At 51.4% G+C, this 22,791-nt stretch overlaps 1 protein-coding gene across 3 annotated transcripts; it reads right to left on the bottom strand.

Moving 5' to 3' along the window:
- Window positions 1-324: 324 nt before the first annotated feature.
- FBXL18 (F-box and leucine rich repeat protein 18) lies at window positions 325-19,444 on the bottom strand. Of its 3 annotated transcripts, none has more exons than XM_083800702.1 (5): window positions 18,871-19,407; window positions 17,367-17,567; window positions 14,925-16,465; window positions 12,180-12,398; window positions 325-639 (listed from the first exon to the last, which is right to left on the bottom strand). In XM_083800702.1, exons 1-5 carry the CDS (start codon window positions 19,183-19,185, stop codon window positions 483-485), a joined length of 2,433 nt encoding a protein of 810 aa, XP_083656828.1. In that variant the 5' UTR covers window positions 19,186-19,407; the 3' UTR covers window positions 325-482. The 3 variants fall into 3 exon arrangements, with proteins under 3 accessions (XP_083656828.1, XP_083656830.1, XP_083656829.1); XM_083800704.1 differs by lacking the exon at window positions 18,871-19,407 and adding an exon at window positions 18,516-18,864; XM_083800703.1 differs by lacking the exon at window positions 325-639 and adding an exon at window positions 671-2,465 and having other exon boundaries at window positions 18,871-19,444.
- Between the last annotated feature and the right edge of the window lie 3,347 nt (window positions 19,445-22,791).

Here is a 22,791-nt window from a genome sequence, read left to right as displayed (position 1 = left end):
AAAGATGTGATGCGTTCCAAAGGAGCAACACATTTGGGCCTCTCAGCTGTCTCAGGCTTTCTACTTTGCCAAAACCAGACCAAAGCGAAGGATGATTTCCACCAATATCACGAATCACGCCGCCAAAGTACACAGGGGCCCTTAGGAAACACACCAGGCGACACGGGGGGAAGAGCATTATTACGTCAGGTTCTCTTACCTTTATCTTCAGGAAGGTAACCAAGCAATTCATTATTAACCACAAGGAAACACTCATCACATTCCAGAAGCCTCTGAGACAGGCTTTTCAGATGCAAGCGCTATCCAATAGATGTTTCCCCACTGCGAAGGAACAGCTTTTTTTATTTATTTTGCAATTGCACCTACTTAAAGTGATTGTACAGCATCCAGCGAGGTGGCCAGGAGCTGAAGATGGGGAAATCCAGGCCAAGGAGAAGCTATTTCACGTGTTCCCTCCAAGCGTCCTTGCCATGCTGCGCCAGTCACCACCACAGGTTGGGGGGTTCTTCGGCCACTCTGCTTTTAAACAAGGTAATTTCATCCAAGTGCCTCATGGGGACATCTCTGATGACCTCCGTCAAGTCCTCGTGAAGCAGAGGGAAAATGACGACATTTAACGCGGGGCGGTCCGCCTGGAAACTAAATCAGACACAGGTTGTTAGCCAGGAGGAATACTAATTCTCCGGTGAAACAGGAGGGGATTGAGTGGATAAAAACCACGCGGTGGGGGCAAGGAAGGGTGTTCAGAGGGGGCATGGGGGCAGCTGGAAGTCAGGGTCTCCCTCTCTCCTCTGTGTGTGTCGATGGGGAGCACAGGCTGGGCTTGCACCCTTTTCAGAGAATCTGTTGAGCTGACACAAGCTTGACGTGAAGAGGGAGAAAAAAATTTAAGAAAATCACAACGTACTGGTAATCTGAGATCCCAGCTGAGCAGGGTACCCAGTGACACCGATTTAAACCACCTACAAACCAGCAGCAAGTTGCAGGGCTGTTAAAAAAAAAAATCAGGCCAGAGCAGTGCCAGGCATTCCCTCGGGGCAGAACATGGGATCATCGCTTCAGGCTCGGTTGTTCTGCATGCAGAGTCTGCACTCTGCAATTAGAGCACAGGTAAGTTTAGAAAGCTCAGATCTGCAGATAAGCATTTCAGAGCACACACACACGCACACAGCCTCCTTTTTAACACAAGTGGCAGAAACCTGCCTTAGCACTACGTGAGTTTGCCCCCAACACGTGTAAGTATCCCTCTTTGCCACTTGAATTCTGGGTTCGTTTCTAAATCCGCAGCCCCAGTGGTTTTGTCTCCTCTTACAAAAACCTGCAGGCTCCTCCTGTCCTCCCAGCTCTTCTTGCCAACATCCCTCTGCTGGGTCTGGCGTGCACACTGAGAACCCCAGACCCTGCAAGTGAGAGGCCTGATATGACAGCATGAGAGAGGAGTAGCAGAGGAAGAGGACAGCAAGAACCAAAGCCATTTATGCAATGCATAAAGAGCCATATAAAAAAGCCCAAGACCCTATTAAGCAAGTACACTGCGTAACAGCAGCCCAGTAAGAGAACGTGGGAGAAGAGAAATTGCCTTGCTCGGGGTAGCACAACAAAAGAGTTCAGCCTCTTAGAGCTAGGGGGGAAGGAAGTTATGCTATAGCTTAAGGGCTACACCCTTAAGATTAAAACACTTGTGACTATTAGCAGCGTGCCACCAAGCTGTTTCCACTGAACCGTGTGACAAGGGCCAGCTCGGTGTCACTCTAATGGAGGCAGAGTCAAACTGGCAGCATCAGTCCCTCGAGGCTGAAACGAGTTGTGTTGGGTCGAGAGAAGGGACGGCTGCTAAACAAGCTCCTCTTACTCAGATGTGTGTCTGAAGCTCATCTTTAGCACTGAGACGGACAGGTTTCCCTCCAGCAGAGGAGATGGCTGGCGATTTGGCTGCTGGAAACACACGGGAAAATCCCAAGTGGTAGCAGTACAGACAGCTGAAGAAAAGGCTAGAGGAGGCTGGCATTTCCTGGGAGACAGCAAGGATGTTCCCGTGCACAAATGATTTGGAGTAGAGCTGCCAAAAATGTTGCACAGGGATTCCCATACCGAGTTCAGCTGCTTAGTCCTGGTGGGTTAAATTAATTTGCCTGAACCTAAGTAGCCGCAGGAGTAAGGATTTCCAGCAACAGAACTACCTGGGGCAATTTTCTATCTTTCTGCATCGCTGACTGCCCTTCATGCCTCACGCCTAAGGGCTGGCGGAAAAGGACACCGCTCCTTGGGAGGATCTCGAGGCCTGGGTAGGAGCTGAGCAGTTTCTCACTTCCCCAGCACTACAAGAAACCAAGCAGCAAATCATCGCTGATCCGGGAGGCAGTTGGTAAAGTCTGCGGTGCAATTACATAAAAATACAGCAAATGTCTCTTTGATAGTCCCTCCTCTGCCTCAGCTCTTCACGTTCCTTATCCAACACCACAGTCCTGCGGAGAAAATCACGTTAATAGCCCGAGTTTACTGAAGTTCAGCTAGGAAGAAACAGCGATCTTCATGAGATGCAGCCTTCCTGACCGTAACCCGCCCCCCCCTAGGCAAAGAAACCTCTGCTTCTTTCTTTGTATATAGACACTCCCAAATCAGATCCGCATGCTGCCTTCTCACCATATACAAAATCGTAGTTTATAAGCAGCCCTTACATGTAGCTATAAAAACAAGAACCTAGACAAGTTTACACGACAACCTGCCACCAAGACAACTGAAAAACCCCAACGCAGTAAGTATACCTTCCAAAGAGGCTGGGTTTATAGAAGAGGTTTGAACTTGATCTTAACAACAAAAAAAAGGGGAAAAAAAAGAAAGCTTTGTGATTTTCTCTCCCCCTCAACAGGAAGCTGTACGTTACTGCAAACCTTGTAAATTCCATACCCCAGCAAGTTGACGCCGGAGAATTCTTTCCATGTACAATTTGCGTGATTTAAGAAAAAAAGAATCAAATGCACATGGCTCGCTATTATTCTCAGCTAAATGTGCGTGCAAAGCCTCTCCTTAACTGCCTGTTAAAAAACACCCTGATTTTAACGAGCAGCTGTCATAATGTTAAACTAGGATTAGCAGTTCCCAAAAGCAGACTCCCTCCGCAACCTATGCTCCTTTAGTCCGTCCCCGGAAGGCAATTCCTTTCTTCGTACACCTGTCCAGGTGGGCTAGATTAAGTGAGAAGCACTTAGAGCACTAGTTCGAAAGGCCCCGGGCATGGGGAGGAGATAACAAGAAGGGGAAGAGATCGAGTTAATGAGTTGCAGAATAGCTCCTGTAATCTTCTTGACGGTTCTTCCTCATTCCACACCTGGATGGACTTCAAACTGGATCTACCCCTGCAAGCGCGTGGCTTGTAAAATGAAAACCTGAAGGACGGAGAGGGATATCGACCTGGGGAGACAAAAGAACTGCAGTTCCAGGCATGAAACCCTGCTTTTTTCCGAGGGAAAGAAGCCAAGGATACGCTTACTTGCTCTCTCCTACAAAACCTCCAGACTAAACTCATCACGATTAATTAAATGAAAGCAAGTTTTCTAGGCAACTGACTAGCAGCCCCTTCAAAACATGCCCTTTAATCAGAAACAACCACTGGGATAACAAAGAAAATACCCCCCCTGCACACATATTTTCCAGCCATAGCCTCTGGTCCAGCAGACACAACACCAAACCAACATCCAGCAGCAGGAACTTTTACAAGGAGGTCTCTGAAGAATCCCAGTTGGGATCTGGACACTTTGTGGGCCTGGCTGCAGCAGCTGGCTGGAATCATCCACGGAGCTGAAAAACAGATATCAAAGCGCAGCCTGCTTCATACATTCCTCCCAGCATCAACGCTGGTGTAACATCACACTACGGTCAGACCTTGAACAGGCTGCACGTAGCTGAAAGGGTTAACGGCGCTCGGTTATTTGCCTCCAAAATTATCCCAGAACAGGTGTGGACTGGACACAGGAAGGTTATTTTCAAGTGAACAGCTTGGTAAATAGCCTACCACTACGGTCTCAATTACTTCCAACCAGCGTGGCAGGATGCAATATGTAGGTCAGGGACAAAGTCAAAAAGAAAGGGAAAAAGTCTAGAGCAAGGTCCGCACTTTAATCAGATTTCCACAGTTTTAGCAAGACAAAAGAGTCACTCCCCGGAATGCAGTTATCTCCTGGCAAACACTCCCGGTGTATGCTTTCAGACAGCTCTTTGGAGAGGAAGCCAACAAGTCCCCGAACTCCACCTGCTGACATGGCCAAAGGGCAGCCCAAAGCTGGAGGAAAACCTCAGCAGGCAGCCCGCAGCTGTGGGTTGTGCCCCGCTGTATCTGTCTGCACCACAAATGCCCAGAAGACGACAGCTCTGCTACCTCAGGAGCTGCTCAAACTTACCTCCTCTTACTCCTAAGGATGGGAAAAGGCAGTGTTCGGAACCGAAGGATGTAATTCCCCTTGCGATTTCCAGAGAAACCTAAGAAAAGCCCTGTGCTAAATTCAGATGCTTCGGCACATCCCACTTCGCAACTGCTGGCAAGGTGGCGAGGGCACGCGGGGTGGTGTAATTGAGCACTGGCAACAAAAGAAGCTCACCCCAGATAAAACGAGGAAATACGACGTAGCAGGAATGGATGGAGGCCAGATTTTTAAACTCCACAAACTGAGATAAGCTCATGGGAAAAGAGGCTCTAGAAAGGAAAAGTAAGGAAGGAAACCGGGAAAAGCTTGATTTGGGGGAACAAAGCAGAGCGGACCGAGCGGATCTGGACTCTGGTTTGCACGACTCGCCGCAGCAACTGAATCTCTGCTGCAGCCACATATCCCCTCCCTCCTCCTCTTAGACTTCACACATGGGCTGGAGTGTTGCTTCCATCAGGAGCGAGCTTCCCAGGAGAAAAGAACGCAGACCGGCTCACATTTTGCCCCGCGCACAGCTCCTCCACCCACACGCACAAAACCCCTGTTAATCCTCCGCCAGGCACGGCGTAAGGTTGTTTTTGCTGGAAGACTGGCTCGCAGCGGGGAGCTCAAGCGTGGCATCTGTCTTGGAAGCTTCAGCCAACCTACCTGAGCCAGGTTGGAAACTCCCGTCCCCGAAGCTCGGCGTGGTGGAAGGGAGGAAGCGGCAGGGCAAGCGGGAACAGCTGCCGAGGGACGTGACCCGAGGGGACATGACCCAAGGCACAGCCAGGCACTTCGCTCTTCTTTGCGGGAAGGCCAGGCAGACACTTGGGGTTTGTTCCGCCGGTTGTGCCCGGATCTCAGGTCCAGGGAACTGCAGGAGCTCTCTCCTTATTGACAGCAACTGCCGAGGGCATAAAACAGAGCTTTTTTTTTTTCTTCCAGGCACACCAAAGGGGCTGCAGGTGGGATTCCCCCAGGCACCTCCTCTGTCAGCTGGGAGCATCCTTGCCACCCAGCCGGCCCCCGAAGGGCTCTCAAGAGTGGTAAAAATGCCCACAGTGAGCCATTTCCAACCCTGCAAAGCACTGGTGTTGAGCAGACACCATCTTCTAATCTCAGAAACACACTTCTGAAGTCCCCTAGGAAAGCCGTTGCGACTCCTCAGGTTGCTTCCAGCTCCACACAAGGAGATGTTTCCCCCAGAGAGCGTTTCCACTCACCGTGAGCCCCACCAGTCCAGCCTTCAACCCGAGAAGGGGCACAGACGGGACTCTGGAAGTCAGCGGCACACAGCTCTGCCACCAGCTCCAACGCAGCATCCCCTGCCACCGCATCGTGTCCCGGACAAGAAGCGACACACGCCAGATGCACCCCACGAGTAGAGGGGAATTACCTCTCTGCACCGTGGTTTCCCTCTGTAAGGCACGAATGGCACTCCACCACTTCTCCCGGGAGCTGAGGTTTGTCAGAAATGCTTCCAGACCGGGTTTCTTACGTTATTTTGCCAGCTGAACTCTGCATCAGTCAAATGTGACCGGACAATTAGAGAGGGAGGGAATGAGAACCCAAGGAGCAACGCCAGAGCGCCCAGGACACGTCCTAGGGGAGTGCTCTGCCAGAGCAAGCTGAAAGTTATTTCCTAATCTCTTCCACAAATTAAAAAGCAACTGCAGTAACTGCTCAATTAGATTTATTTTACTATGGAAATGCTTTAAAGCTGCAGTTAATGCTTCCGTTCAGCCTTTTACACCCGCGCGAGGAGAAGGCACGACGGTGCTACTCCGGTTTTATTTCCCAGCCGAGAGAGAGGAGGGCGCCGCCTGAAAGCCACCGGGTGCACAAAGCAATCTTCCCCCTGAGGAGGGTTTCGGGACCGAATTCCCTTCAAGAGGCAGGAGCTGGTAGTTGGAACGAGTCATTCGGGTTAGCCACAGGAATGCATTTAAGAAGGGGCTACGTTAGTACCCCCAGAAGAAGATACACAAATACACCAGGCTGGGGACGGCCCCACGAGCTGTGCCGGCTTGCGAAGTATTCGAACCCACCCTTCAACAACATCCCTGGCAGAAGCAGAGGTGTCGGGGCCACACCCCGAGCGGAGTCGGCCTTCGCTGAGCCCGCCAACGAATTCTTGGGTAAGGCGAGCTGACAAGGATGCAGTTTGTTATTCAGCCCGTGACGGAATGATTCAGGGGTTTCTAAGAGCAGGAAATGAAACAGACAATGAAAGCTGGAGCAGGATGCTAATGATTCACTCCGCCAGCCCAGCGATACATTAAGTCTTCTGCAATCAGACGCGGGGACCGAGCCCGCAACATGCTTAGGCTAGCGGAGTGGGATTGGCAGCTACCGCGCTGGCTCCGGGATCCAGGAAAGCAGCACTGCACCGAGAGGGACTTTTTCAAGGTCAGAAGGAAGAGAAGGTGGCAAAGGGAAGCAAAAACCAGCGTGGAAATCTCAAATAAGCCCCGGGTGGTAATACCAGCTTTTTGCAGTGCCGATACAACTGCAGCAGGGTGCTGGAGGGCTTTGCAGAATTCAAAGATGAGCTCGCACCCCCCGACTGCCCTAGCAGCCCCCTCCCACCCCATCCACAAGTGGAAAGGAACACCAAACAGGGCTCTTCTGAGGCTGAGCCCACGGCGAGAATCCAAACAAGGAGAATAAATCGGTTGACTAGAAAAAGAAACTGCAGGGGCTTTCAGAGCAATAGCAACAAGGTGCGGGGGGACACGCTCAGCACTGATGTGAGCAAAAATTCATTTGCAATAGTTCAGTCCAATGCCAAACACCAGGAGAAGGACTGGCTCGCTCAGCATTTTCCAGATACTCGGTTTCACCCCCCAGCTCCCACCTGGAAGCCCCGTTTCTGCAGCTGAACCCCAGGAGGGTGCTGCAGCCCCGCAGCGAGCAGCACGGCTGTCACCGCCACGCAGGGCACCGGAATCAGCAGCTGAAGGAAAGGAGAGATCTAGCCAAGGGTTTCATGTTTAAAAAAAACAATAACAGGCAGGGAAAAATTCATAAAATGCGGCAAACGCTTGAATAGTGAGATTAATTCAGATTGAAATAGCTATTCCTGGAAAGTAGCAGGAGTCCTATTGTGCAAGTCACATCAAACTAATCGCTGCTCACACCTGACGCTGGCAGAAGTAGGAGGGCTAAGTTAATATTTCTCTTCCTCCATGTCTTGGATCCCCAGAACAGGCAGATTGTCCTAAAACATTAGGATTCTCTGCACTTCCCAGCACTGGTTAACCCTCAGTCATCCAGATCCCGAGGCGTGGCATTACAGAGGGACTTTGCAGAGCCATTTCCTGCAGACAGGTAGCCGGCCTGGCGAGGGAAACAAAGGCACGGAGCTTGAGCTAGGGCTGCCAGCCCTCAGGGGATGCTGCACCAGGATCCCACCCTCTGTCCCCTCTCCCAGCAGCTACCAGGTTCCTCCCTGCCTCCGGGAGATGCGAGCAGGCGAGCCAAGCTGCCCACCCAGCTCCCCAAAACGCACTTGAGCTGCCCCCCAGTCTTTTGCTTTCTGACCACGCCATCTTCCACGGCTTCCAAATCCTCTTGAATTGCACTTCTGTGAGTCACAACTCACCTCTACGCCTTGACACTTCTCCCTTATGTATGAAGAATCCCTAATGCTCTGAGGCTTTTCGGTTTGCTTTGTGGTGGGTTTTGTTGTTTTCTTTTAAATTTAACTGTTGCTTTCTCGATCTTTTCCAAGGACGGCTCGCGGGCTTGTATTGTCTGGTACTGCACAGTCCTTGACATCACTACAAGGATAGGAGCTATCTAAACCCTTAAGCTAAAACCAGAAAAATTCTAAAGGAACACACTGGAAAATAAAATCTGCCCTTGAGGCCAAGGGGACATTTGCCAAAGCATTTCCCATCCCCTCTTCCAGCCTATTTTCTGCCGGCAAGCTCCGCCGGGAGAGCAACTTGTGCGCATTTGTGAGGTGCCCGCTGACCGTGCCATGTAGCAGCGCAATGCCGAAGCCATCCAAATCCCTTTTCCCACAAGATTTTTGGGGCAGAGAAATACAAGCATATAAACGCGATTATTTAGCATGCAACACATCAGGGCAGAGTAGTGGGACACCTTCCGTAGGTCACAGCTCCATCTACTGACTACTTCACAAAATAACAGCGTGAAAACCCTCAGGGGAAGCCGCTTGAAGCAAGCCCCCTCCTCTTACCGCCTGGTTACACCGACTTGGAGCTCCCTGCAACCATTTAGAAAGAATCCCAGCACCGCAGCTCTGCGCAGAAGGAAGAAAACCTCTCGTTTCCGGGAATCTTCTTTGCACAGAAAAAAATAAGGGGTTACGCTTGGAGCTACAACCGCGGATCCTGGCATTGTGGTATTTTAATGGGTTGGAAGTGACACAGCAATAGGTTTAACAGAAGAGTTATTTAAGCAAAAACAGCACATGCTTTTAGCTAAGCACTCTGGCAAAGTTAGGGTGCAAGCACAAAAAAGAAAACACTGTTGTTAGATCCGCTGCTATCTGAAGTACGGCGGCAGCTGAGCACCATGTGATGGGGAAAGAAATGTCATTTTACAGAGAAACTGTGAGCCGAGACCAGTGTGGTATGTGAAATCTGAGGCAGATCAAGGGAGCGGACACGGCTCACCCAGGCCGCATGTCCCTCTCTAAACACTGGGCCCTTCTCATGTGCATGGAGAATGTCCCTGAACCATAAAGATGATTACCCCTCCCCTCCATGTAGAAGAAAAAAGAAGGAAGAACACTGCAATGATTTATCTGCCCAGAGGGAAACCGTCTTCTCCAAGGCTCAGAGGAGACCTTGCCCTTGCAAGCCTCTTGTTTGCTGATGAGGGCTCCAGACGAATTCTCTTCTGCTTACTGTGCTCCGTTGCAAAAGAGGCAGGACTGAATCAGAGGCTTTTTACGGGCTGAAACACAAGAAGTAACCTCTCTGAAATAGCAGCGAGCTTCAGCCAGAAGACTGCCCACAGGAAAGCTGGGGAGCACAAGGCCTAGTTTAGAGCTGTCACGAGGCTAAAAGGCACGAGGACAGCTTTCTTTGCAGGCCAGTAGAGCAGAAATAGATAATGCCATCCTATCTTACGGACAAGGGGAAGAGTTTGAGAACCTGCTCAGGCTTTAAGCCATCGGTGTGGAGCGGGAGGTTCAACACCTGAGCTCCCATCACCGCAGCCTGTGCACGTGCCACCTTCCAGCACAAGTCCGTGGTAGAAACCGGTCTGTTCTCCCCAAATCGGTCCCAGCCTCTTCTGCGAGCCAAACCCTCCTGTGAATCCACATCTGAAAAAGAACTGCACGGCACTGGATGGTATTTTCAAGCCCTCCGAGCCCTACCACCTGCAGCAAGCTCCTGCATATGCCCAGCCCAAGGACCCCCTTGCTCCCATTTCTTCTTTCTGGAGGCGTTGGGAGAACGGGGGTAATTTCAGCCCTATCTCTTTGTCCACAAGCTGCAGTCACTTGGCTGCTCTCAGCCTAAACAAGATCATCTCTGCAGCCCCACAACAGGGACTCTGCCCCGCAGAGGGACCTGAGGAATACCAATCCATTCCCCCAGCTCCAAGGGAGGGGAGCAAAGAAAGGCTCGCAGCCCTGCCTTCCCTGCTCTCACCTCCTCCTTCCCACTCATCCCTCATGTTTTCCCTGCACACACAGCATCTGCACACATCCCTCCCCCCCAAGAAATAAGAAAAAAAAAGAAAAGCCACCTTCTTTCACTCTGGCACAGGATATCTAACTTCAAACTTGCTGCCCGACGGGCCCTTCCAATTTCAAGTTTGGATTAAAGGCATGCGAGCAGCACCTTCTTACAGGAAGCCACGCAGTATGAACTAGAGCCTCTTCCACAGGTTAAAGTTATGAACTAGCTCGCTCAAGGATTTTACTGCACGTCTCTTTGCCCTTGGAGCAGCAGATAAAACGCAGTCAAGAGAAAGTCAATTCCTGACCCCCATCTGGAGGGGCATTTACGCAAGGACGAGAACAGGATCGCTGGGAAAACCACGTGGTTAAAGGCTCGCTGATGGCTCGCGGAAGACCCCAGGCTTTGCTTACACATCGTTTTCTGTATTTTGTTCCTTCCGTGTTATTGCTGGAGACAGTTGCATGAGAACGGGATCTCTGTTGCTTAGGAGAGCATCTGCTCCCACTGCTTCTCCTCCTCCTGAAGTCATAATCTTACGTGACATCAAAATCGTTTCCAGAGCCACCAATTACAATGTCATAGGGGATTATGACTTCAGGTGCAGGATTTGCAGTGGGAGCAGATGCTCTGCTCAGAAAAACGAACTTCAAGAATTCTGTTTTCATACAAACGTCTCTATTAATAAGATACAAAAGGAGAGGAATAGCATGACAGCCAGAACTGTTGCTAAATATAAAAGCAGTTTTTAACATTTTCATGAGGCATCAGCTGCTCTTTGGAAAGTTCCCAGGGTTTAAATTATTAAGAGGTACAGAATGTAGTGGGAATCCATACACAGCAGAGAAAGAGAGGAGGAAAAGACTGCAGAACAGCATTTTTCTGCTCAGTAAGCGGACATTAAAACATTGGCCAGTGCTGCAATGGCATCTCAGGGAGGAGGGCAGAATAAAAACCAGAAACGGCGGATTCTTGGTTCTTTTTAAGGATCCTCAAAGCACTACCAAAATCAACCGAGGACTGACTTTACAGATACGAAGCCCTGTAAAAATACAAACCCAAGGAATCCCTGTCACATCACAAGGAACTCATATAGGTGTTTCCGACAGTCACTGCCCCAAAAGAACACGGAGCCTTCTAGAGGCTGTAACAAGCAATCCCGTGTGCAGCTCGAGAGGTAGCTAATGTAGTCATAGGCTCTTCTGGATCCGATCCTCGGAAACGAGCCAAGAGTAATAAGTCAGTCTGAAGCTGGAGGAAGGCTGGGGGGAGGAGCACCCCTTAGGACGCAGCGATAACGCCGTGCGATTTGAAATTTTTGTTAGAGCTTAACAGGGCAAAGCAACGGTAGGTGACAAAGAAAACAGATCAAAGGTGGAGAAAATGCCTTATAGGGAAAAAAACATAAATGGGAAGTCTGCTGCATGGGAAATATTTTGTTAGACGACTGCCACTATTAGATTCCAAAATGCCAGGAGTAATTAAAAGCTCTCTTTTCAAATGCAGTTCACGGCTCACACAAACGTTTCCCACCACGTGAGCCTCTGAACACTGCAAGGGGCCAAGCAAAATGCATTTAAGAACTGCCAAACGTGCAAAGGCAGTGTGTACCAATTCTTTCCCCCCGCCGGAGAAAAACCCTTCACAACAACCCTTTCAAAAGGCTTTGAATTGTACTACCAGGGGATTATCAGTAAGTGACATTTACAAGTGATTAGAGGACGAAGAATTATCTTAGTCACTTGTGGGAAAGGAGGAAAGCTTCAAGGTCAAACCTCTCAGTACTTAAAATGTCGGCAGATGTTTTGTTTACACGAGAAGTGCCATTTGATTTATGATGGGGCTGTATATCCACAACTTCAGCTGAGCCCTGATGGAACCGCCGAGAACGCGGGTGGGAACGGAATCAGGAATTCGTACAATACCTTCAAATATTTCACTGATCGACTCTTATTAAAATAAGAGGCTATTTCATGCGCCAAGCAGTTACACAGTACCTATTAGCTTCTTAGAACAAGTGCTCCAAGCCGTATAAACCTTGGCAAGCGAGGAAATGGGAGATAAATCTTGAGCAGCTCCAGAAATCCCACGCCAACCCCTTTTCCGCACTCACCTCCGGACAATAGACTGCTGGAGGTTTTTGCAGACGGTGAGAGATTCTCCCATAAACATGTGGCACATGATGACCTCAAGGCAGTTGGCCATGAATGACATCACTGCGTCAGACTGCAGAGTCCCGCTCCGGGAGACGATGCAAAGCCGCTGGAGAGAGGAGCAGTGGCTCAGTGCCTGGAAGAACTGGGCGCCCGCACTGAAGTAGGGCTGTTCCAGCCTGCGGGAGTAAACAGAAACAAGTCAGCGGGCAATTCGGGCTTGGGACGCTTTCAGACAGGAGAGAAGAGGGCACATTTACAGGGGTTTGGCAAACGGAGCAAGCAGCATCCCCCCCAACCTGTTCCACCTACACACGTGATGGCTTCTACCTGCTGGTGCCAGCGGTAGGGCACAAAATCCTGACTTTGCAAGCTCAGACCTCCCGCACGCTAGCTACGCTCGAACGATGCGAGCTGAAGGTCGGGGGGACAAACACGCAGAAAGGGCCTACGCTGCAGAATGCCAGCGAGTAAGCCTGCTTCTGAGAGGCTTCCACAAAAGCACGTTGGGTAAGGTGGGTCCGAAACCTGAGCAGCAGATTCTGGTCTTAGGACAAACACAGCTAGCAAAAGCTGGGCTGACATCTACCAGCTGATGTGGATTTAGGGACTTCCAGCCCCAGCGCGCCAACCCCTGATCTGGTTAAGCTTTAGTTTACTGCCTAGAGAGAAGCAAGCGTGAAAAACTCGCAACGTGCGCGTGGCGATACGGACCTCGTGCCTCTGAGCCAGCAGTGACCATCCCCAGCCCTGCCTGGTCAGAGGATGGGAAAGAATCGCCGCTACTTTACTGAGAATCGACGCAACCTTTACCTTAAATACTCGGCCCAGGGAGCAGAGATTGGATTTTTCTCTCCTGGATAACCCCAACGAGGGGTCTGTACCTTAGCTAGCAGCACACCCGAATGCCCCCCCCCCTTGCAGAAACCAGTTTGCAGGACACAAAACCTGCTCGGGGCCGGCACCACCAGGAGAACACATCTGCTCCGAGCGGGTTTACTGCGGGACCTCAGAGCACGTGGGAGTCCCAGTCATTGGGTCAGCGGGGCCAAGAGCTCTGCCAAGGTTAATCCAGCAGGTGGGAACAAGCTGTCGGCCCCAGCCTGATCGGGATAATCTCTGCGCAGGCTTTTGTAGCATGCGGGGGTATCTCAGCAACTTAATCCCGTCAGTCGATAAATTCTGTTTTAGAGTCTCAGTCCGAGACTGCTGGTCAGTTTACAACGCCTGAGGAGACCCTAACAGCCTACTAGCTCCTTGAGCAAGAGCTCAAAATGGATATTAAGGAAATGGGAAGCTTCTCCAATTTTTCAGCAGCGCTACTGGTCCGCTATCAGTTTAGGACAAAGCACAGAAGCCCCTGCAACCTTACAGCAGGTTTCTAGGTTAATCCCTGTAGCTAGAAACACTTGCAATACTGCCTTTCGCTCGCTAGATGACAATGTTGCTTTGGAATAGCTCTGAAACTAATTCTCAGCCTGGAAAGCGGGGAGGGGAAAAGGGGTAGAAGCACCAGAGAATTAGTTAAATGAAAAAAAAGCGCATTATCAGGAGGAAGCGCTAAACATTAAAAACCTTTTAAACCTATTTAAAACCTTAGGCTTCGCCCAAGGAACCACCGCAGCTCCCACTGAAACGCCCAGCTGTCACAAGGAGACTCCCTTGCTCATCCTTCACGGAGGCTGTGCGCTGCCTCCCATCTTCAGCGGTCACAGCCTCCATTTCAGAGGCTCTGGGAGCTGCAGCACTGCACGCCCAAGCCTCCCTCCCTGCATCTCGGCTCTTCCAAGGGCATTTAGCCTGCTCAAGGATAAATAAATATCCATGCGCGTGACCCGAGCCATTAAACAAGCGAATCTCCAACAGCATCTCTGACAGCTGCTGTCCCTGCGATGAGACCAACGCTCCTCGCCTCTTGCAAATGGGAAGCATTAGACAAGGAAAAACCAAGAGGGGTTTTAGCTACCCCTTCACCGGTGCGATGGCTTAGGATCATGCCCACAAACACCAGTCTCAGCTGACGAGCAATGATTTTAGTCACGCCGTAATTAACTGTGATCACAGGCACGCACCGTGAGAGGATGACCTTGCTTTTACTGTTCTTGGGCATTTTAGACCTGTTTTGTGAATAGGTAACGACCAGACCTCACAGGTCTGCCAGTTTCACCAACTGAAACCGATTTGGGGGGAAAAAATAAAATTAAAAAATAAATAAAATTAAAAAAAAAGAGGTGGTTTTAAAATATAAGCCAAAGGTAGAAAAATATTGCAATGGGGCTCTACACGATCTAGACATGGTAGGAATCTCTTCCATCCTGGAAGTTTAAGAGGTGTACGTGTACACAAAGTCAAAAAGTCAGCAAAGGCATGTAACATTTAACCTAGCCCTGACAGTTAGCTCCCAAATATGCTGCGTCCACTCTTCCTTATCTAAAAGGAAGGCAGTTGCAGCACAGAGACTTTAAGCACTTAAAACACTGGTTAAAAGGCATATCCTGAGCCCTCGAGAACAGCACGAGATGCCTTCCTGTGCTCCTCAACTCTGCAAAGAAAATAACCTGTTTTCAAGCCATTACAGCAACTTTTGACCCATTTTTTGAACAGAGGGCGATTGGAAGAGGAACACTTGCAGTTTTTACACAAAGACGCGCTCCATTTCTGGAGCTCCACAAACAAAACGGAGATGTCCGATGGCAGCCCCTCACCTGAGATCTCTCAAGCACTTGCAGTGTTTCAGCATGTCCATGAGAGCAGACATATAGACCACCTTCCCCATCATGCCCAGGTTGGCCAACGAAAGAGTCCGCAAATGCTGGCACTGCAATCCGATGCTAACGAGCCCAGAACCAGTAATAATATTTGGCAGCTGTGCTAAGGTGAGGCTCTGCAAGTAAGTCAATTGGCTAATGGCAGCCACCTCCGAATCCCCCACGCTTTGCGCCCGGACGCAAGGAGGCAACGAGTTCCGAATGGCTGGCTCGTTGCGGGGCATGGCAGAGGAAAAACTGGACCCTATTATTTCCAAGGTTTCCAGAAATCGGAGACTTCCCATCAGAGTCCAGAACACCGAAGACTCTATCTTCTGATTTGCCTGGTCCGTTAAGTTCCTCGGGTACGTCTGTATGCCCACCCGGACTTTCTTTCCAAACGTTTGGGGCACCGCATTAGACTGCGTGGGAGGCTTTTCCATGTTTGCAGCAACGTCCGTGATGGAACAAACTGGTAGTGCTAGCGAGAGTAGGTACTTTAGCCTGGACAGAAGCTGGCACAAATGATTCCCTACGCTTTCCGAGCTGTGGTGGTGAGCTGCGGAGAGGTTGAGGTGTCTCAGGTTGCAGCACGACACTACCAGGCTTTCCAGAATGCTACTGTCAATGTCGTCTTCTGCTTTTCGGAACAAGGACTCTGGAGCCAGACAGTGAACACAGCCACTGAGGTTCAGACTGGTCAAGCTTTTAAGATCCTTCCCACCGTTAATAACTCTCTGGATCAGGTGACCACCAGATAAGGTGCATCGGCTAAAGCTGAAGTAGAAAGGGTTGTTGAACTTCAAGTGTTGCAGGAGCCCAGAGCCGTTAATCCAAGCTTTGGGCAACTGTAAAGCATCCAGGCGTACATTTCGAGCCATGGAGTCCAGGAGGTTTTTAGTGGCTCCCGTCTCAGCGAAACTACCAGGGGCAGAAATAAGGAAGGCGTGCAGGTTCTCAGGTGTCCGATCACTTAGAACCGCCAAGTACAGCCTCACCACCTCCTGATTAACGTAGCCAGGAGCCAGCCTGGCATAGAAGACGCGAAGGTTCTGGTAATGGGGCACGTTGCTCTCCCCTACCATTAGCTGCCCAGAGAGCATAAAACCTTCTCGCGAGCGATCAAGGATCTCAAAATAAAGCAGCAGTTTCTCAAGGCTAGTGCAGCACGGAACAACACCGTATGACGGAGTGTAAAGGGTTTGCTTCAATTCCGAGACGCGGCTAAGAGTGGCTTTACACTCACTGCTTAGCTGACTGGCATCGAAACCCGGGTTTACATCTATCGCCAGGGAGCGCAGGTGCTGGAGCGCGGACAGCATCTTTGAGAGGCGGAGAGAAGTGATGTGGCACCCAGACAAGTTCAGTTTTACCAGGTTCTTGCATCGTATTACATGATCAATAGTGGAGCTGGGCAGCCAATAGCACCCAGCCATGTTCAGCTGGTAAATCTCTTTTCCGATATCCCTCATCAGTTGCTTCACTTTGTCTTTGTTTACCTGTACTCAAACAAAACCAGATTCAATGAGATATATGGCAAGTGTGCACTGACTCAGTTTCCCATCTGAAGATGGGGATGACACTGGCTAGCACTTAGATTATGTGGTTCATCCAAGGGCCTTGGAACACTAGCACAGCCTAAGAACCACTAAAGCACCACTTAATCTGCCATGCTTTGGCCTCCTAAGATTACCCTCCCTTTAGCTTCTCAGTCTGTGCAGTTCTGCATTACTGACTGCGATGCCAAAATCTGTTCAGCAGCTGATAGCGGAACGGAAGACAATCTCCATTTTTCTAACAGCAAAACTATTTCAGCAGAATTATCCATCTATGGAGACTCAAATTAAAAGAACGCTTTCATTCTCCTTCATCCGCTTTCTTTTGGAAATGAAGAAGAGAAGCTTACGCTTGGCGATACGGTCCTCATAACACGTATCACCCTTCATTCCTAAGCTTTATTTTTGTCACAACTCATATACATTTTCTGGCTTAGCTGACTGCATGCCTGACAGCAATATGCACAAGTTTTTCTGCTCATATAGATTTCTTTGCACAACAACATGGAAAATATATTTTGGGAAAATGGTATCTTCATACAACCATAGTCAAAAGCAGCTATAAATGGCAAGTCAAGTTTACTTTCATTTTAGCCTCCAGGAACAGAGAAAATATATAAAATACCATCAGTGAAAACTAACTAAGGGAGCACAGAGCTGTCCTAACAAAGCATTCTGCAAAACAAATGCTTTTATAAAACAGTTTATTGTTTGCGTTTTTTTTTTTCAGAGTTCAAGAGCACGACATTTATGCAGACACACTGAAGTGTTCTATTTCTTGGCATTTTTTCAGAAGTCAGACTTGTCTTCACAGCTAACAGAAGAAGCAAGCTACTCTCCCCACCTTATAGTCTTTCTGAAGTAAAACTGTATGGGTTAGACTCTTGTCAAGGCAAAGCGTCGCGAGTTTCCTGCAGGTTTTCCTGACATTCAGGACAAGGTCTGTGCAAGGGACGTAGCTTAGGATGTGCAAAAGGATCTCATCCGAGAACTCCATCAGGTTGACACCATTATTTTCCTCCTCGCTCTCCCCACTTACAAGCTCCTGAAAGAGAAAAAAAAAGAAAAAAAGAAAAGCTACCAGTTCACAGACTTCAGCAAAGCTTGTGAGAAAACGGATACCCTGTGTCTCAGAAGGATTTATAAAGCGAGATAAAACAGAACCACTTGAATCGTTAAATACTCCCACCCGCCTTGAAAAGCCAAAACCTCTCCCTTAAAAGACAAAACTGAGGTAGTGCAAAACTTCACGCAAAGCCACAGTATCTTCAGTCACTCTTTTGCTGTGGACTGATTAAGAAATAAAACATTTACCTTCATTCTTCTTCTGCTACTGATTTTGCAACTGGAAAAGCGTCACTCCCTGATTCTTTCAGAATATAACCCAGCAATCCCTTCCCACATCTTTCCCCTAAGAGCAATCCATTCCAATAACCTTACAAGTTACGTAACCGTTCATATGTATCAAGAAATAATCAGCCTGCAGCCCAGTATCAGACTACCCCTAGCTCTTCTGCAACACGTCACGCCGTAACTGTGCCAAACCTCGACCACCGATGGCTGTGCTCCCCTCAAGCACCCCTTTTGCTCCCTCACCCCGCGATCCCTCCATCACCACCCAAGAGGCCCCTGCCTGGCCCCCAGCCCCCCCCCATCGCACCGAGCTGGTGGTTTTGGACTTAAACCCTGCTTTTAATGAAGCTCGAGTGGAAATGAACGCAGCGCCAGCCCCTAAAGGGGAAGGGGGTGCTCTGGTGCCACGTCGCATCACCCAGAAAACCCCACAGAGCATCCCTCCAGGAGGGCGACCCCTCAGGACCGGGTGCTCAGCCCAGCCCCGCGGGGAGCCCCCTCACCCCCGGGGCCGGCTCCAGCCCCGCTCACCTCACCCCCAACCCCTGAGGGGAGCCCGGCTTCCCCCATCCCGGGGCCGGCCGCGGTTAACCGGCGCTCGGAGGGACGGAGGACGGGGAGCAGCCCCTCCACACCTCACCTCTCCACAGCGGAACATGGCGGCGGCCCCGCCGCACCGGGCACCGCTCAAACCCGCCGCCTCCCGGCCTGGCTCCCCGCCGGCCCGGCCGCCGCACGGTTCTTCCGGCGCTGCCATGACCCGGCTTCCGCGGCTCGCCACTCCTCCGCCGCCCCGCGCCGCCATCTTGAGGCGGGAGCGCGGGGAGGGCGCGGCCGCCGCCCGCCGCCATCTTGAGCGCGGCGCCGCCATGCTGGGGGTGGCGGCTGGGCGCTGCCCCCCTGACGGAGGGTGCGGGGCTCGGTCCCCGGCTTGCAGGGCTCGGCCCTGAGGTTAAATTAAGCACGGTCCCGCTGCATGCAGCGGGTTTCTTCACCTCTGCCTGACTCCGGTGGTGCTGAGGTGTTGGGAGCCGAGCGAGGAGGGCAGCCTCTCGGTGTCTCCTCTCGGTCTCCTCCGCCACCTCAGCGGCTGACTCACGCCAGGCCCGCGCCCCACGAAACCTTGAGGCTGCTCCCAGAATGAAAATCCACCCTGCGCTGAGCCGTGACTCAGCCGGCAGCAGCACACGGGGCACGGAGGGCTTGGCCGGCCACCCCAGCGGGGTATTTTGCAGCCTCCGGGGCATTTGCTGGATTAGTGCCCTGCTCTTCAGCGCAGGCAGCGGGCAAATGATCCTGCCCCTGTCCATAGTGGTTTTGTAGGCTGGGAGCAGCTTGGGGTGACACCCTGAGCACTGAAGGACTTGATCCTAATGAGAGAGGGGGGCCATCACTACTACCCCTTCCCTCCAAAGCATCCACCCGCACCACAAAACCCTTATATAAACCAGCTGGCTTCAGCCTCACTGCTCATTTATGCAATGAACGTAACCTGGGCTCTGACGAGGCTGAATCTCCTCACCCCGGCAGCAGGTGTGAGGCAAATTCCACACAGGGGGCCGTGCAGAAGTCACCCGGGGGTGCTGCGAGCGCAGCCATTGCATAGAGCAACGTCCACTGGGACCCGCTGGCTCAGCACTCCTGCTGTTAGCTCCTCTTCCCAAATCTCAAGTACAGACAGGACTAGAGCGCTGGAATTTCCAGTTACGTGTGTGCTTGGGGAATTTTGTTCATAGAAAATGTGTTTTAAAGATGACCCACAAAGGAAGATGAATAGGTTGCTGCTTTCTTCCTGGTTGATTGTTGCCATTTATGGCCATGAATGAGATTAGTGGTGGATTGGCGTTTTGGCTTAGAAATATCGAGTGCCTCAGGTCTTGATTACCTGTTTTGCTTCCAGGCCTGTGAGCAGGGTCTGGACTTGGAGAGGAAACCCCCTCTTAGCCCTTAGATGAGGGAGAGCCTCAATAAGAGAATCGGTACCTGCTTTGTTTGTCATGTGTTTCAGTTAAATAGAAGATAATGTCAAATTAAATCCAGAGGCCCTGCAGTCAGGACTGACTTGTTTGACATCTGGGCTGAATACCAACCTGCCGTATTTGCAGTCATCGGGGGAAGCAGAGACCGGGGTGGAGAAAGACCTGCATTTCCAGCGCAAATGTAAATAAGATCAAGAGCAGGGCCCGTAAGCAGAGTAAAAGCCCTGCCTGGAGAGCCAGACTGACTGGAGGAGCCTGCGTTAGGACTAGCCATGGGTTCCCTCCAGTCCTGGGGCGTATGTGGACCAGACGGCTGTTGCCAGCCCTGAATGGGATCTGAGATAGGTTAAAGAACCTCCCCAGGCTCCCAGCAGTTGTAAGAGGAGCTGCTCCGACTGATGGCCCACCAAGCGATGAACAATGTGGCGGCGTTGATAAGACACGAGGCTGAATACCAGGCGGCAGCAGGACATCGGATGGGCTGTAAAGGAGGAAGGAAGCAAACAGCTACGCTGAACTCTGGCATTTCTCTTGATGGTTTTGGCCAGCAGGTGAGAGGAGAAACCTTCCCTGCTGCACCTTGGTTCAGGAACGCTCGTCCCAGTGTTGGCACATGGGAACCTCCCACGAAGACAGGTTCATTTCACTGCTGGGCTGTCTCAGAGCAGACTTTGATCATCTATGACTAATGCAGTTTTCTTAGCCCAAAGAAGGCAAGCACATACCATGCTGTCCCGGTCCAAGAGGGCAAACAAACAAATCTAGTGCTAATATCCAGATACGGTGTCCTGTACAATATCTCTTAACTGTTCATGGCCGGACTGATCTGGTGATTATTTTTTTTTTTCTTCAGGGAAACTTTTGGGTCATTTCTCTCCCCTGGTTCTTAACACTGATACAGTCTGTACAGCTCATTTTTTTTGTCAGCATGACGAAAGCCCAGTGGCCAGAGCACTTGGTGTGCTTGGGTGAACTGCTGTCTCCACTGCCGTAAGTGGTTTTCAGCGCTTGATACGATTTAATGCGGTAAGGCCTGCTAAAGTAGATTACAGCTGGGTATAATGCAAGTCAGGGCAGGCTCTGGGTCAGCAATCCCTCTGCAAAGACCAGCTTCAAAGAGCAGGACAACTCCTCCTCCTCCAGCCACAGTCCCATCCACGAGCTGACACCTCGGAAAGCCCATTTTTTTTATGAAGCTGAGGCTTTGTGCCCTCAGAGGGGACTTCCACGAGGAGACGAGTTGTGTTTGAATGCCCTGGGACTTCCTGGGACATTTGCATGCAGCCAGCGTGCTGCAGCACATGTTCTCTAATGAGAGGACGGGGCCCCCCTGACCGGGGGGCTGTTTCTGGCCAGCGCTGCCCGACAAGGCTCAGAGACAACCACACAAGGAGGCCCTTCAGGGCTAAATCCCGAGAGCTGCAGCCGTCCCCTTTGCCAAGGACATCACTAATTCCTGGTGGTGGCTTGATTCCGTAAGCGGCTCAGGGAGGTGACTTTCCAGGTCACCAGCTAATTGCAGGTGAAGTGCCAGCGACTGTCTCCAGCAGGAGCGAAAGTTGGGAGCTCTAAGGGAAGAAAGGGCGTAAAACACGTTTGCTCAGCTCTCTTTAGCTGAGCCAGCTCCCCCTGGGCAGCTAAAGGGAAGCGAGAGAGGGCTGGGTGGCTTGCAACCATCCTTGGCCGAGCCCCGCTGTCTGGGCCGCCGGAGAAATCCTGGTACATCGCGGCTGCTGAGCTGGACCGGGGGAGCTCAGCCTGGCATGGTGGTCTTTTCAAACCTCCTGGTGCCCGCACAGCCCCTGGCTCCCTCGGGTGCTGGACAGGAGGAGGAGGCAGCAGCCCGACTGCTCATTCCTTGCACATCTTCTCCTCTGAGCCTCGCCTGTTGCTGGTGGCCTCAAGAGCCAGGACACGGCTAAATAAACTCCTCCGCCGCCCTTCCTGTGACCGGTCCCTCGGCATTTCCCCACTCCTGTGAAATGGCAAGGGGTGAACCGAGCCTTCCGAAACACAATGATGGAGAAGCTGCAGCTAAAAAAAAAATAAAATTCTTCCCTCTCCAGCGCCTGGTGTTCCTCAGAGGAAACCACCCGGCTCCCCCCTGCTCGCCGGAGTCGGGAGCAGTGAGTAATGCTCGCAGGCTTCCCTGCCCGGCACTGCATTCTTTTCTCCAGCATGTAATGGCCCAAAGGAGGCATAAACCGAGCCTTGCTGGAGCGGCCTGCGGAGGAGCTGTGCACGCCACGGCCTCGCGTCCGAGAAGCATCGGGAAAGGCTGCAAAACGCCCAGCCTCGTTTTACCAGGGGGCTGATCGCCAGGAGCAGTGAGAGAGCTGCGAGAAAGGGAAAAAGAAAACCCCACGAAGTGTTAACCGAGAGAAAAACCTCGCTTTCTGCCCTTTGGAGCGTGTAAAATCAGCTCTCCTCCCCTGCCCGTCGCTGTCCCTCTCTCTGCACCCGCTCCTCTCCCTGCCTGAGCTCCTCTCGGCCCCGGGCGTTTCGCTGCTCCTCTCCGCCACCACCCCACTGCCGCCTCTCCGGTTCTTTGTGTCTCAACGCATTTTTCCGCAGCAGTCAGTGGCTGCTTCAGGAGGACCGAAGGCAGGAGAGCAGACTCACGGGCTGGCGCCCCGTTTCCCTCTCATCATCCCTTCTCGCCTCCTGGCCTTTTTCCTGCCCTCGCTCCCACCACCAGCTCCCTCCCCAGGGGCTGCCATCACCTCCTCCTCGCCCCGTTTCCCCAGGACCCTGGGTTATGAGCCCAGTTAGGGCCCCGCTCCAACCAGTTTCACCTCCCTCATCGCAAACTGGTGCTTCCAGTAACTCGTCTGCCCGGCCCAGTGTCTGCACCTCCAGCCCTGCACCCAGGGCGGCCAGGAGGGAGGCTGGGGAGACAAAAGGGCAGAAACCAGCAGGTCCACCCTGAGCGCAGCA

Source organism: Anser anser (assembly GCF_964211835.1).
Source record: "Anser anser genome assembly, chromosome: 15".
In the NCBI taxonomy this organism is placed as follows: Eukaryota; Metazoa; Chordata; class Aves; order Anseriformes; family Anatidae; genus Anser; species Anser anser.
The sequence above is the reverse complement of the archived record's forward strand: the minus strand, read 5'-3'. Positions and strand labels throughout refer to the sequence as shown.

Bases quoted from the DNA above. Each gene is read 5' to 3' on its own strand.
- FBXL18 (XM_083800702.1), bottom strand. From the start codon at position 19,185: ATGGACAGGGGCAGGATCATTTGCCCGCTGCCTGCGCTGAAGAGCAGG. The intron at 17,568-18,870 runs GTGAAGAAACCC...TTTCTCTTTCAG, and splicing joins ACCACCGGAGTCAGGCAGAG to GAGCTTGTAAGTGGGGAGAG. The intron at 16,466-17,366 runs GTGGGGAGAGTA...GTTTGAGTACAG, and splicing joins TACTTCAGAAAGACTATAAG to GTAAACAAAGACAAAGTGAA.